The sequence below is a fragment of the Dendrobates tinctorius genome, unplaced genomic scaffold, assembly GCF_039654945.1.
Source record: "Dendrobates tinctorius isolate UK_male_01 unplaced genomic scaffold, ASM3965494v1 ptg000022l, whole genome shotgun sequence".
Lineage (NCBI taxonomy): Eukaryota > Metazoa > Chordata > Amphibia > Anura > Dendrobatidae > Dendrobates > Dendrobates tinctorius.
This window is the reverse complement of record NW_027361690.1, coordinates 95,255,617-95,271,224: the sequence shown is the minus strand read 5'-3', so window position 1 is coordinate 95,271,224 and position 15,608 is coordinate 95,255,617. Positions and strand designations below refer to the sequence as shown.

The following is a 15,608-nucleotide window of genomic DNA, read 5'->3' as shown; positions in this document are numbered from 1 at the left end:
TACAGAAGATTCCAGTTGGAGTCCCTAAAAACCACCATCCCTCTGATAGATCAGAACACCACAATGTGCACAATAGATCTAAAGAGTGCATACTATCAGGTTCCCATCCACCCTCACTCTCAGAAGTTCCTGCGATTCGCACTAAAATAAGCGGGTACTATCATTTTCAATTTCAGGCTCGTTCTTTTGGCCTAGCTTCAGCACCCGGGTTTTTCATGAAGCTGGTCGCCAAGATCGTGGCACACTTAAGACAAGCGGCATAATCATCGGGCCATACCTGAACGGCTTCCTTGTAATATCTAGTCAGCATCAGAGTTAAAAGACAACTCGACTTGGTAATCGCCACGCTTGAGATTCTAGATGAATCCTGAACAAGACAAGTCAGACCTGCAGCCCGGTACCCCGGGAGGGGAAAGAATTCCTGGGAATCATGTTAGGTTCCAAGAGAGGAATCTCGTTTACCGGAAAGAGGAGAAAGAGAAGAAGAAAAAAAAAAAAAAAAAAAAAAGTTCGACAGCTACGACGAGATTGAATATCCATAGGAACCGCAATGAAGGTCTTGGGTACCCTGACAAGCATACATACCCTGCGTAATGGGACGAGAAGACTACAAAGGGAAATCGGGTCAAAGTGGGACAGACAGCAGACCTCTCTGGACAAAGACACTCGGCCGTCCTCAGGCCTAAAATCATCTCCAAAGTGGGGGACCAGTCACAAGAACCATCAGCCTGGGGGTGCCTTGGATCCTATCACCATGTGGGACTATCGTCACGGACGCCAGTAGGAAAGGATGTGGGGCCCATCTGAAAGGAAGGTACCTTCAGGGATATGGCCCGGAAGCATCAATTCACAGTCCTCAAACTAGGAGCAGTTTGGGAGACACTAAAACGAAGCCGGTCGAGTCTACAGGGCCAACTTAGGTAAGCCAGGTCAAACATCGTAATCACAGTGTCTTTCCTACGCCACCAGGGGGAAAGCTTCAGAACCTGGCGGCTCACATCTTCACCGGGGCAGAGAACAATGTTCGCTCCATATGAGCGGTACACCCGCAAGGCACCAGGAGCAACATAGCCGACTATTTGAACAGGACAAGAAGTCCGAGCCACCGAGTGGACCCCTCAGCTAGACCTCTTTGCGTCAAGGAAGAACACCAGGCTACAGAGATTCTTCTCCCTCAATCCAGCGGACCATCCAAAGGGGTCGACGCCTTGAATCAGATATTGAGTGGGGGACTGCTATACGGTTTTCCCCCGATTGCTGTAATACCGAGAGTCTTCAGGAAGATCCAGGAAGAAGGCGGGTGATGCTAGTGGTACTCTTCGGGCCCGGGCGAAGTTGGTTCCCCCTTCTGAAGAAGATGGCTCAGGAAGGGCTGCCCATCTACCAACGCCAGAGGATTTACTTTCCCAGTGCCCAGTTCTGCACCCAGATCCGGTGACTCTACAGTTGGCAGCATGGATCCTGAGAGACTGATCCTAAGATCCAGAGACCTCTCCTACCAATTGATCTCAAAGATGCAGACCAGCTGTAAGCGGGTTACCGAGTGCAATCTATTGCAAAATCTTGGGGAACTTCTGCCCAGAAGGTGGTAATATCCCCATAGACCCGTCTTGCTCATATATCCCTCAAATCCTTAACTTCCTCCATGCAGGACTTAATAAAGGTCTGAGTCCAAGCACATTGAAAGTTCAGATAGCAGCTTGGAGTACTTTCTTTGATTTTGCCGTGGCCTCTCATCCGTAGATAACATGTTTTACAAAGGCATCCAGAGATTGAGAGCCACGTTAAGGAAAAACAGTTCCCGTGGGACCTAAATCAGTTATTTAACGCTCTATGCAGACCACCATATGAGCCAGTATCAGAGATTGATGTCACAAGCTTACAAAAAAAAAACAACAAAACACATCCTTTGGGTAGCCATCACCTCAGCCAAACGGCTGGGTGAGATCCAGGCTGTGTCAGTCCAGAACTCCTACATTCAAAGGATGACTGCATAATACTAAAACTGAACCCAGGATTCCTCCCTTGGGTAGTATCTCCCCAAAAAAATTTAGACCAGGAGATAGTCTTACCCTCATTCTGCCCATCCCGGGAAACGATAAAGAAAGATTCTTTTACTCATTGGACGTCACACGCTACTTAGAGGCCACTCAGGAGTGGCTACAGGACATAAATTATTTGTCCATTACAGGGTAGAAATAAAGATAAAGGCGCATCTACTCACGCCCTGGCAGGGCGGATAAGTCAATTATCTCCTCAGCATACGAGGCCGAGAGATTACCGATACCAGAGGAGCTTAGAGCTCATTCCACTGGGGCGGTGGCGACTTCAGGGGCAGAAAGGGCGGGAGCCTCAGTAGAGCAAATATGTGGGGCCGCCACTTGGTCTACACTGAACACTTTCGGTAGACACTATAAATTGGACACACTAGCAGCTAGCAGAACGACCTGTGGTCGTAAAGTGCTACAAGCAGTAGTCCCACCCTAAACGAATTCCTACTTTGGTATTCCCCATGGTGCTGTCAGGATAGGACGTCCTGGAAAACGGAGATTAGACCTACCGGTAATGTTATTTCCAGGAGTCCATCCTGACAGCACTGGTAGTTCCCTCCCGATGATTTGTATTGGTGGTAATATGCTTGTACTAAAATCTAAATAAATAATTGCATCCATACTGGTGTGGTACTTGGGAAATCACTGGAGAGTGGGAGGGGACCTTTTAACCTCTCGTGCATTTCCTGTCCCTATAAGGATGAAGGAAGGACAACCCCATGGTGCTGTCAGAATGGACTCCTGGAAATAACATTACCGGTAGGTCTAATCTCCGTTTTCCACATGTTGGACCACTTAAGATGTGTGCACAGTGCACACGTTGCAGATTCTGCTGCGGATCCGCAGCAGACAGTACCCTTTAAGTCAATGCAAAATGAAAACCGCAGTGCCCACGGTGCGGATTTTTCCACGGTTTTAAATCCACAGCAAGTCACTACTTTGTGCGGATTCCACAGCGGTTTGGCACCTGCTCCATGACAGGTGTCAAACCGCAGGGGAAAACTGCAGTAAATCCACAGGTCTTTTGACCTGTGGAATTATTATTATGCAGCTCCATTTATTCCATGGCGCTTTACATGAGAAAAGGGGAAATATAGACAAGTATAATAAACGTGTGTAAGACAAGGGACGCACAAGTACATAAGGAGAGGGGACTCTGCCCCGAGGGCTCACAGTCTACAGTGATGGGTGAGGATACAGTAGGAGAGGGTAGAGCAGGTCGTGCGGTGGTTCAGTAGACCGAGGATCATTGCAGGCTGTAGGCTTGTCAGAACAGGTGGGTCTTCAGGTTCTTCTTGAAGGTTTTCTTTGGTGAGTCTGTGTTGCGGCAGAGAGTTCCAGAGTATGGGGGAAGCACGGGAGAAGTCTTGTATGCGGTTGTGGGAAGAAGAGCTAAGGGGAGAGTAGAGAAGGAGATCCTGAGATCGAAGGTTGCATGCGGGTAGGTACCTGGAGACCATGTCACAAATTTATGGAGGAAACAGGTTGTGGATGGCTTTGTATGTCATGGTTAGGGTTTTGAATTGGAGCATCTGGGCAATAGGAAGCCAGTGAAGGGCCTGGCATAGGGGGGAGGCTGGGGAATAGTGGGGAGACAGGTGGATTAGTCGGACAGCAGAGTGTAGGAGGTTGCAGTAGTCGAGGCGGGAGATAAGAGCATGCACTAGTGTTTTTGTGGTTGAGGAATGAGCGGATCCGGGAAATATTTTTGAATTTGAGGCGGCAGGAGGAGGCGAGGGCTTGGATATGTGGCGTGAAAGAGAGCGCAGAGTCAAGGATTTACCTGCGAATTTAGACAAATCTGCATGGAAAAATCCTCAGCAGAATCTGCAACGTGTGCACACACCCTTAGGCTCTACGATCCCTTGCCAAACAAGTTGTAACGATTGGTTAACCCCTTAGCGACAGAGCCAGTCTGCAGCTTAATGACCAGGCCAATTTTTACAATTCTGACCACTGTCCCTTTATGAGGTTATAACTCTGGAATGCTTTAATGGATCCCGCTGATTCTGAGATTGTTTTCTCGTGACATATTGTACTTCATGTTAGTGGTAAAATGTCTTCGATAAGTCTTGTTTATTTATGAAAAAAATGGAAATATGGTGAAAATTTTGAAAACTTAGCAATTTTAAAACTAACTTTTTATGCACTTAAATCAGAGAGATGTCACAAAAATTTCTTAAATAACATTTCCCACATGTCTACTTTACATCACCACAATTTTGGAAGCAAAATTTATTTTTGTTAGGAAGTTATAGGGGTTAAAAGTTGACCATCGATTTCTCATTTTTACAACAAAATTTACAAAACTTTTTTTTTCTTTTTTTTTTTTTTTTTTTTTGGGACCACATCATATTTAAAGTCATTTTGAGGGGTGTACATGACAGAAAATACCCAAAAGTGGCACCGTTCTAAAAACTAGGCCCCTCAAGGTGCTCAAAACCACATTCAAGAAGTTTATTAACACTTTAAGTGCTTCACAGGAACTAAAGCAATGTTCCCCCAAGGAACTTAACTAGATGTGTGGTGAGCACTTTGAACCTTCAAGTGCTTCACAGAAGTTTATAACGTAAAGCCGTGAAAATAAGAAATCCATTTTTTTCCTCTTGAAGTTATCTGTTCGCCCCAAAATTTCTATTTTTACAAGGGTAACAGGAGAAATGATACCCCCACAGTTGTTGTGCGATTTGTCCTGAGTACGCCGATACCCCATATGTGGGGGGGGAACCACTGTTTGGGCGCATGGGAGAGCTCGGAAGGGAAGGAGTGCCATTTTGGAATGCAGACTTTGATGGAATGGTCTGCGGGCATCATGTTGTGTTTGCAGAGCCCCTGTTGGGCCTAAACAGTGGAACCCCCCCCCCCCCCCCCCCCACAGGTGACCCAACTTTGGAAATTAGACCCCCTAAGGAACTTATCAAGATGTGTGGTGAGCACTTTGAACCCCCAAGCGCTTCACAGAAGTTTATAAACGCAGAGCCGTGAAAATAGTCTTTTTTTATTTCCACAAAAGTGACTTTTTTTTTTTTTAGACCCCCAAAGTTGGTAAATAGTGGAAACCTCTCAATTCTTGCTCCAACCCTAATTCTAACCCTAACTCTAACCCTAATCCTAGTTCGCCCTAACCCTAATGGAAAATTGAAAAAAAAATTTTTTTTCTTTATTTCGTTATGTTGGCCAAAGTAAGGGGGTGATAAACGGGGGGGTTATGTACTATTTTGTTTGTTTTGATCACAATGATAGTTTATCATCGTGATCAAAATGAATGGAATCTGCCAGCTGGAGATGGCAGATTCCCGGCGAGCGCACTGCGCATGCCCCCGCCATTTTACCCGGATCCAAGATGGCGGGACGCAGGACCACCAGGAGGGGACAGAGGACCACGGAGAGGTACCGGGGGGGATCGGGGACCCTCTTTCTCTCTCCTCTGATGTGCGATCACATCAGAGGAAAGAGAAATTAAATGTAAAATCGCGGCTTTTTTTTTGCGGTTGCCGTTATATGGTTAATAACGGCGATCGCAAAAGCGGAGTCGGTAAAAACCGACCGATTCATGTTCTCTGGGGTCTCGGCTACCCCCGGCAGCCGAGACCCCGGAGAAAATCCGACACTGGGGCGGCGCTATTCACTTTCTCCACAGCGCCATGAATTAGTGGCGCTGTGGTTTTAGTACAGATAAATACCGCCGTTAAAAGGCGTATCGGCGGTCGCTAAGGGGTTAAAGGAACCAGTCACTGATGCGTTCTGGGCCAGCTGTCAGTCGGCGTAGGGGCGTGTTTCCAGCCACCACTCACAGTACGCTGAGCAGTGACTGTACCTGCTCTCGCACGCCTGTGTGTTCCTCCCAGGAGCAGCCAACTTTCAAAGTTCATCTTCTCCTGAGTGCTGCATTTTCAGTAGAATGGCTGGACACCTTACTAACACTACTAACTGCAGGTTAATAGCGTTATTTGACTTGACAAGTTTACTTTAAGGTATTAGGGCTTTTATATTGTGAAATCCTGATTTTGCTCACTAAAATAGTTTTGACCCATGCAAAAGCCATTGCTGAAAGATCACTTTACTGCAAAATTGGTGATTCTCCTAAATGTGCGCAGTGACTGTTTTCTGGAGTTCTCCATACATGTAAAGATAAAATCTTGTTGTGGTCTGCATGTTTCTCAGTAGTCTTCTGTAGCGTATGACTCGTTTTACAGCTATATGTCGGCGCTTTGCATCGCACTGGAGTCCTGACCTAGTGTAATCCATGCTGAGATCTGCTACAGATTCCATTTTTATGGCTTTTTGACACCAGCACGTTCTGGCCTAATGAGCAATGTAGGACTACATATTGTTTCCAATCCCAAAACTTTTTTGCCAGCAAGATTTTTTTTTTTTTTTTTTTTTTTTTCTTCTCACCAATGATAGGTTGGAAATCGTAGGGCTAGGTGATCTTCTTCTGTTTCTTTTAATAGACTTCTTTTTTGTGTGTTCACAGAGGCAGATGACTTTGAACCAGAAGAACCTACTCAAAAGGGTGGTCCATTGACGGCAAAGGATCGCTGGGAAGGAGAAGATGAAGAGGAGGAAGTTAAGGTGGGGAGAAGATGATAGAAGCTAGTCTTATGACTGACTTATTGGAGTTCTGAAGAGTGTCTCTGGCAGGGGCGACATTGCGTCTCCTCCAGATGTGCAGTATCTCGGTACTTCACCAATAGAGCATTAAATGCACAATGCCAACACTTCAGCCTGCTGTAAGTGACAAGTGATACATCACCACGCTAGTTCTTGCTGCACATATCGGTGGTCCCAATGTTTTTTGACCACTTGCTTGGAAAACCGTATTGGTTGCCTGTTATTCCTTTCAGTTCCCGAATACCTAAATAATGAAATCGACAAATGATAAGAGAGGGCCATTCCTACAAACTTGGCTGACTTAGTGCATTCTCTTCCTTTTCTTTTTTTCTTGTTGCCACCTACATCATATCTGTTTTTTCTTGGTTATCTTGGATGTAAACCTTTTTCCATGCAGTTTATCAGTGAGCCTGCCATGGCCGCAGCTGCACAACTGTGACATATCATGCTGCCTGAAAGGTTTGAAGACTACAATTTGCTTTGTTCATATAGATCTACCATAGTACTTGAGACTTGCCTATCTGCATTGAAAACAAAATGGGGGGGGGGGGGGGGGAGATGTTTATGGGTTGTCAGAATGAGGTTTTTGTGAAGATTTTCTATGAAAGTCCTTCCAAGATCAGTCATTAATCTGTTTAACCCTTTCACGACATTTGATGCAAGTTTGTTACGGTCGGGATGGGGTTCCCTCCTGTATCTATCTGCTATCAATGGTATGTCCCCTGGCTGCAATCCCTTCAGCACCCATCTCTCCTGAACCCCATTCACTCCTGTATCTATCTGCTATCAATGATATATCTGCCCTCCTGTGTTTTTTTTTTTTTGTTTTGTTTTTTTGTGTTTTTTTTCTTCCTTCCTGACTTCTAATTAATCCCCTCCTGTGTGTGTGTGTGTAACCAGTCTCCCTGCTGCTCCTCCCTCCTGATCACACCAGGGCCTGTTTGATGTGCATTTGAGCTGTTATAAATTCTTAGAGATCAGTCTGCCTAGACCCTGGTCTGCCATTGCAAGGATACCATTATAAGGATAAATATTGAAATATGCCAGAAGAGACCAGAAGGTATGCCAAAACTCTGTTTAAAATACCACATTTCTTTCTGTCAGCTCCACACTCTTACCATGCTGAAATATGCTCTAATGCTTTTGCCTCCATTACTCCTGACTCTCCTTCGCTATCCACAGACCCCAGCACCCTCTAACAAAGTAATAATCTCTCCTTCCCTCTTGCCTCCCCATCTGATCGCCTCCACTGACCTGCTCCTCAACTTCAGATCGCTCCTAATAACACACAAAACACATCACCTGCTCTGCCTCTCTCTGCTTCTCCTCACTGCTGGCGACATATCTCCCAATCCTGGACCCCCACAGCTCACACCTCCCATTATTACCCCCTTCTATCACTCCCAATCCATAAAAACACCCAAAATCTTTCCAACCTCAAATCCGTGCCTTTGACGCCAACCGCCCTGCTCCCTCTCTCTGTATCACTCTGGAATGCCCGCTCTGTCTGCAATAAACTCCATGTGATTCACGACCTCTTTACCTCTCGCAATTTTTCCTTCCTTGGCCTCACTGAAACATGGCTGACACCCTCCGACACTGCCTCCCCTGCTGCGCTATGCTATGGCGGCCTCCACTTCACCCACACTCCTCGCCCTGGCAACAGACATGGTGGTGGAGTGGGCCTTCTTTCTTCCAACTACACCTTTAACCCAATCCCACCTCTACCCTCCCTTATCCTCCCCTCTTTTGAAGTCCACTCTGTCAGCATCTACTCTCCAACCTCAAAGTGGCTGTCATATGCCGACCTCCAGGCCCCACCACTGCCTTTATTGACCAATTCTCCTCCTGGCTCCTCCACTTTCTCTCTGCTGACATTCCCACCATCATTATGGGTGACTTCAACATCCCCATTGACACCCACCAGTCAGCAGCCGCAAAACTTCTGTCGCTCACTTCTTCCTTTGGACTTACTCAGTGGTCCTCCTCAGCCACCCACACAGACGGACACACATTAGACCTGGTCTTCACTCGCCTCTGCTCTCTTTCTAACTTCACAACTTCCCCTCTCCCTCTATCTGACCACCATCTACTCGCTTTCTCATCCCTGTCCTCCTCACCTTCACCCATGTCCAGCAACATGTGCACCCCCCGTTGAAACCTTGCACATCTAGACACTCGCATGCTCTCTGACTCCTACCACTGTCCTCCATATCTTCACTCCACGACAGACACTGCCACTAGTTTCTACAATGCCACTCTTGCATCAGCCATCGACTCAGTCGCCCCTGTCATGCATAACCAAGTGCGACGAATCAATATACAACCCTGGCACAATAACACCACTAAAAAGCTTCGGCAAGCATCCAGAATTGCTGAACGGTGCTGGAAGAAAACGCATTCCCAAGATGACTTCACTGCACTCAAACAAACACTTGCATTCAAATCAGCTCTCACCTCTGCTAAACAGGCCTACTTTACGTCCCTTGTATCTTCCTTATCCCACAATCCCAAACAGTTGTTCAATACTTTTAACTCCCTCCTCCGCCCACCACTGCCCCCTCCAACTTCCCTTATCTCTGCTGAGGTCTTCGCCATGCACTTCAAAACAAGATAGACCAAACACGGCAAGTCTTTATTATTCAACCACCACAACCCCTTTGTATACCAGACCAATGCCCAAACCCCATAACCTCCTTATCCAACATCACTGAAGGGGAGCTTGCTCATCTTCTCTCCAAATCACACCTCACCACTTGTGCACTTGACCCGATCCCACCTCCTCCCCAACCTCGCCACCATTCTTATCCCATCTTTAACCCACCTCTTCAACCTATCACTAACTTCCGGTACCTTCCCTTCTGCTTTCAAACATGCTACAATCACGCCTATCCTCAAAAAGCCAACCCTCGACCCAACCGCTATGTCCAGCTATCGCCTAATATCGCTGTTCCCATTCGCTTCCAAACTCCTGGAGCAGCACGTCCACGCTGAACTTTCCTCTCATCTAACCTGCTCTTGGACAATCTGCAATCTGGTTTCCGCCCCCATCAATCCACTGAGACAGCCCTGACCAAAATTACTAACGACCTACTTACAGCCAAAGCGAACGGACAATACTCTATACTCCTCCTTCTAGACCTGTCCTCTGCCTTCGACACAGTTGACCACTGCCTCCTACTACAGATCCTTTCTTCCTTTGGCATCAAAGACCTTGCCCTATCCTGGATCTCCTCATATCTCTCCAACCGCACATTCAGCGTCTCCCACTCCCACACTACCTCCTCATCCCACCCTCTCTCTGTTGGAGTCCCCCAAGGCTCCGTTCTAGACCCCCTACTCTTCTCAATCTATACACTTGGCCTGGGGCAACTCATAAAGTCCAACGGATTCCAGAACCATCTTTATGCCGATGACACTCAGATCTACCTCTCTGGCCCAGACTTCACCTCTCTGCTGTCCAGAATCCCGGAGTGTCTATCAGCCATATCATCCTTCTCCTCCCGCTTCCTCAAACTGAATGTGGACAAATCTGAACTGATCATCTTTCCCCCACTTCACAGATCCTCCTTACCTATCTATAACAATTGACAACATCATGCATTCCCCTGTACCGGAGGTCTGCTGCCTCGGAGTAACCCTTGACTCTTCCCTGTCCTTCAAACCACACATCCAAGCTCTCTCCACCTCCTGCTGCCTCCAGCTCAAATATTTCCAGAATCTGTCCCTTCCTCAACCCTCACACTACTAAAATGCTTGTGCATGCCCTAATCATCTCCCATCTCGACTACTGCAACATCCTTTTTTTTGTGGCCTCCCTGCTAACATCCTCGCACCTCTCCAGTCCATCCTTAACTCTGCTGCCTGACTAATTCATCTCTCTCCTCGCTACTTCTCCACTTCTCCCCTCTGCAAATCTCTTCACTGGCTTCCATTCCCTCAGCGTATCCAGTTCAAATTACTAATACTGACCTACAAGGCCATCTATAACCTGTCTCCTCCATATCTCTGAATTAATCTCCCGATATCTTCCCTCACGTAATCTCCGATCCTCCCAAGACCTCCTTCTCTCCTCCACACTTATTCGCTCCTCACCCAACCGCCTCCAAGACTTCTCCCGAATAGCCCCCATTCTCTGGAATTCTTTGCCCCAACACGTCTGGCTATCAACCACACTCGGATCCTTCAGACGGAACCTGAAAACCCATCTCTTCAGGAAAGCCTGCAATGATCCCCGCTGCCCCCTCACCACTACAGGAGCTACTGCCTCACCATCACTGGAGCTGCTGCAACCCCCCACAACCTGTCTCCTTCCCCACCATCCTGTAGAATGTAAGCCCGAAAGGGCAGGGTCCTCTCTCCCCTCTATATCAGTCTGTAATGGTTAGTTTGTTTACTGTAAGTGATATCTGTAATTTGTATGTAACCCCTTCTCTTGTACAGCACCATGGAATAAATGGCGCTATAATCGTATTAATAATAATGATAGTTATGTAAACTTGTGTTATGGCGATCGTGCGGGCTCAGGAGCAGTGCATGCACGATTGCAGTAGGAGCTTTGGCTTAAGTGAAAACTCACCCTTTCCTGTCAGCAGTGATGCCAGCACCTTCCTCAGCCATTTAACCCCCTGAATGCCACAATCCATGACGATCGCAGCATTTAGCAGAGTGAGGCAGCTTCCTCTTTATTCAGATCGGCAACCTCAAAGTCATTGCAAGGGCCCAATCGTTGCCATGGCAAACCGAGGTCGTAATAACAACCGCCGGGTCAGCCAGCTACGACAAGCTGACCCACTAGACATTTTGGGTATCGCTTTGTCAGGAACAACCTAACCTATACAACTCACTAGTTAACCCCTTCAGTGGACTCCGTGAAAAAGTAGGAAAAATGTGGCAAAAAAGTATGCTTTTTCATCGTGCAACCAAAAAAGTGGAATAAAACACAAAAATCAAATAAAAATAATCTGTCAATTAAAATGGTATCGCTGAAATCATCATCTTGTCCTGCAAAAAAAAAACAAGCCACGGCGGAAAAATAAGTTCTAGCTTTCAGAATACAGTGATACAAACACAATTTTTTTTTTCAACAAAATACTTATTGTGTAAAAGCACCAAAATATAAAAAAGATGCAAATGTGGTATTGCTATAATTGCACTGACCCAAAGAAATGGCTGTCTTATCACTTTTACCATATGGTGAATCGCATTAAAGAAAATCTTGAATTGCTGGTTTTTGTTCATTCCGCCTCTTCAAAATTTGATTAGAAAGCGGTCAAAAAAAATGTTGACTGAATTTGGTACCAATAAAAACGTCAACTTGTCCAGCAAAAGACAAGCCCTCACAAGACTGTCAGCCAGAAATATAGAATAATTATTGCCCTCAAAATATGCAAAAACTTTATATTGCAAATAAAAGCATCTTTTAGTGTGTGACGGCAGCCAAGAAAACAATTATATAAATCTGGTATCGCTATAATCGCACTGACCTGAAGAATAGTCTCCTAATCACTTATACTGCACTAGGAGCGGTGTAAAAAATAAAACCAATTCTTTACCTGCTATTGATTTGTTCATTCTGCCTCGCCAAGATCGCAGTAAGGCTCACATTTATCCTGCACTCTACGCTGAGCGGTTTCTATGTAAATCTCCGAAATACGTGATTCAGACAGAACCCCTGGCAGAAGATTCCCTATAATGAGGCATATGGAGGCACTGTGGATGCAGTCTGACCTGTGGTCCGGCGGTGTCCGTCTCTTTAAGCGCGCATAAAAGTGCCATCAACCGATTGCTCTAAAAATGACAATGCTGAACAGAGGTCAGGACAGATGGGAGTACAGAGTATCTCTGCTGCTTCATGATGATGAATGGAACCCTCGGGAGTTTCATCTGAATTGGTCATTCGGAGATTTACCATATATACTCGTGAATAAGCCGAACACCCCCCCCCCCCCCCCCTCCAAATTTTGCAACAAAAAACTGGAAAAACTTATTGACTCGCGTATAAGTCTAGGGTTAATGGTGGTCCAAGCAGATGCTCCGTAGATAACCCCCCCCATATGCTGGCCCAAGAAGATGCTCAATAAATACCCCCCATAATATGCTGCTGCACAAGGGTTAATGATGCTCCATAAATACCCCCCCATATGCTGCTGCACAAGGGTTAATGCTGCCCCATATGCAGGGGGGTGGGAGACTTTCAGACCAAAAAAAGGCTGAAAATCTCGGCTTATACACGAGTATGTACGGTAGATGAAAACCCCAATGTAAGTGCTCAATGTAGAACTCTGGAAAATGTGATCCTAAATGTTATGTAAAATGTTCCCAATGAAAGCTTAACTCAGTCCAAAAAAAGAGTCCCCACTCCGGTCCCTTCACCTGTCAATGGAAATATAGGGGGCTTCCATGGTAGTACAAAGGCTCTGGAAAAGGCTATCAAGAAAACCAGCGAATTCTGCACTTTCAAATGCCCCAAAGTGTGCCTAAACGACATTTAACCTGTACATGTTTGGCATTTCTGTAGCAGTGAGAGCAGACTTATCGTAATTTACCAGTGTATTTTTCCAGAACCACGTATTGGGCAATATGACAGATTTGTAATTTGAACTCTACAACATCCCCTGCTACCTGTTTCTGAAAAATACCCATGGGATCAAAATCATCACTACACCTGTAGATAAATTCCTACAGGGGTGTAATCTCCTAAATGGGGTCCTCTGACTGTATATAGATTTGTTCTCCATGAGTCATAGCGCTCCTTATCATGTCTTTCCATGTGGCTAAAGGCCCCGTCTCACTAAGCAATCTCGGTAGCGAGATCGCTGCTGAGTCACAACTTTTGTGACGTAACAGCGATCTCACCAGCGAGATCGCTGTGTGACAGCGATCAGCGAGCGGCCCCCCTGCCGGTATCGCTGATCGCTGCAAGAAACCTCTGGACATTTCTTTGGTCGCTGGTCTCCCGCTGGCCAGCACGCATCGCTGTGTGTGACAGCGGGAGACCAGTGATCAGGTGTAAAAAAAAAAAAAAAAAAAAAAAAAAAAAAAAAAATAAAAAAAAAGTTATTCTCACCTTCCGATGTCCCGTTCAGCCATCCTGCCTCTCTCCACGCTCCGGTCCCAGTGATCCTTTGCATGAATGACCGCGAGACTTTGTTATCCCGCGAGACCGTGACATCTCGCGGTCATTCGTGCAAAGGATCACTGGGACCGAGCGTGGAGAGAGGCGGGATGGCTAAACGGGACGTCGGAAGGTGAGAATAACTATATTTTTTATTTTGATACTATTTTCTACAGCGATAGCCAGCGATGCCGGGCGCTCGGCATCGCTGTGCTGATCACTGGTGAAGCTGTCTGTGTGACAGCTCACCAGCGATCGCATAGCGACTCACCAGCGATCCTGACACCTTCATATCGGTGTCGGGATCGCTGGTGAGTCGCTTAGTGTGACGGGGCCTTAAGCAGTACTGTAAAGTCACATATGGGATATTGCCACGTTCAGCACAAATCTTGGTGCCGTTCATTTTCTCCTATCATGCCTTTTGAAACTTGGGGCTAAAGCAACATTTTTGTGTGTGTGGATTGTAAATTTTCCATTTACTGAGCTCAATGTTATACAACTCTGTGAATTGCCTGTAGATGATAGATTAATTTCTTGAGGTGTAGTTTCAAAAATTGGGTCGCTTGTGGGGGTGTCTGCTGTTTTGGCTGATCAGGGGCTCTTCAAATGTGATATGACATCTGCAATCTATTTCAGCCAAAATTGTGCTCCAGAACTCAGGTGGCGCTCCTTCCCTGTCAGCCGCCCAAACAGTAGTTTCTTTATCGCCTTATTGGGGGACACAGATTACCATGGGTGTATGCTGCTGCTAGGAGGCTGACACTATGCAAAACAAGAATTAGCTCCTCCCCGGCAGTATACACCCACCGACAGGCACCAAGTACCTCAGTTTGTGCTTAGTGTCTGTAGGAGGCGGATCGGGATCTCCCCAGATCCGCATTTTATGAAGCCTCGTTTCCTTTCAGGTTTTTAGTTGTGTTTATTAATGTTTTCACTTTATTTTTCAGATACAGCATCAGGAAACGGGATGTGAGTTCATCCTGCTTTTCCTTTTCAGGCGGATGAGCTAGCAGTGTGGTAGTACCCACATCGCAACTCTCAGGACCGCAGGCAGGACCTTCCCCTATCACCCTCGGGTGCTATGGGCTTATAATGGTGGCCGGTCCTAGCCGAGCATCCTCCTCACCCCTCTCCCGGGACAGGGCTGAGAGGAAGACGGCGGTCGCCAGCGGTGACGTTTCCCCTACCAGCATGAGTTGGAGCCGTCTTCTGCACCATACGGACAGAGTGCGGGTACTGAGGATCGTTTCTCCCAGTGGCCTGCTGGCTATCGTGCGCCCCTGCGGTCATCCTTCTCACGGACGTCATGTAAGCGGATCCGGATATCCCCTCCAGCCCCGCTCTCAAATATGGACCCTAGGCGAACCATCAGCCCTGCAGCCGTTACAGCCAGTACTGCGCTGTTTTTAAAATACCCCTGCAACAATCAGGATCAGTACCTCTTCTCCTTTTTGAATTTCCCGCCAATTTTCCTCCACCAAGCGCTGTCAGACGTGCGCTTATCATGGGGGGTCCAGCGGTGGCCTTCACAGGCAGCATCCTACCCGGTGGCTGCCCTGTCCCTGTGACTTTCCTGTCCCTGTGGCTTCTTTGCTCTGGGCGCGCCGTCGCTTGTTAGGGCAGAGGGAGCGCTTTCACTTTCGTTTGCAAAAAAAAAAAAGTTAAGGAAGCTTATCCCCTCTCCCTTTGCGCTTTCTTCGCACTCTGTTACAGCCTATCACAGGGCTGCTTTCACTTCAGCCCTGTCAGTAGGACATTTACCGCGCCCCCTCCTCGGTCCTCTTCCAATCAGGGCTTTGCGATTAAGCCCCGCCCACCGCTAGCGT

At 46.9% G+C, this 15,608-nt stretch overlaps 1 protein-coding gene across 2 annotated transcripts in view; it reads left to right on the top strand.

Annotated features, from left to right (window-relative positions):
- Positions 1-15,608, top strand: part of EIF3J (eukaryotic translation initiation factor 3 subunit J) — a 36,194-nt gene that overhangs the window by 7,632 nt on the left and 12,954 nt on the right. For both annotated transcript variants that reach the window (XM_073568990.1, XM_073568989.1), the window contains exon 2: positions 6,529-6,626. In XM_073568990.1, coding sequence (XP_073425091.1) covers positions 6,529-6,626 — 98 coding nt within the window. The remainder of the gene's footprint in view (positions 1-6,528; positions 6,627-15,608) is intronic.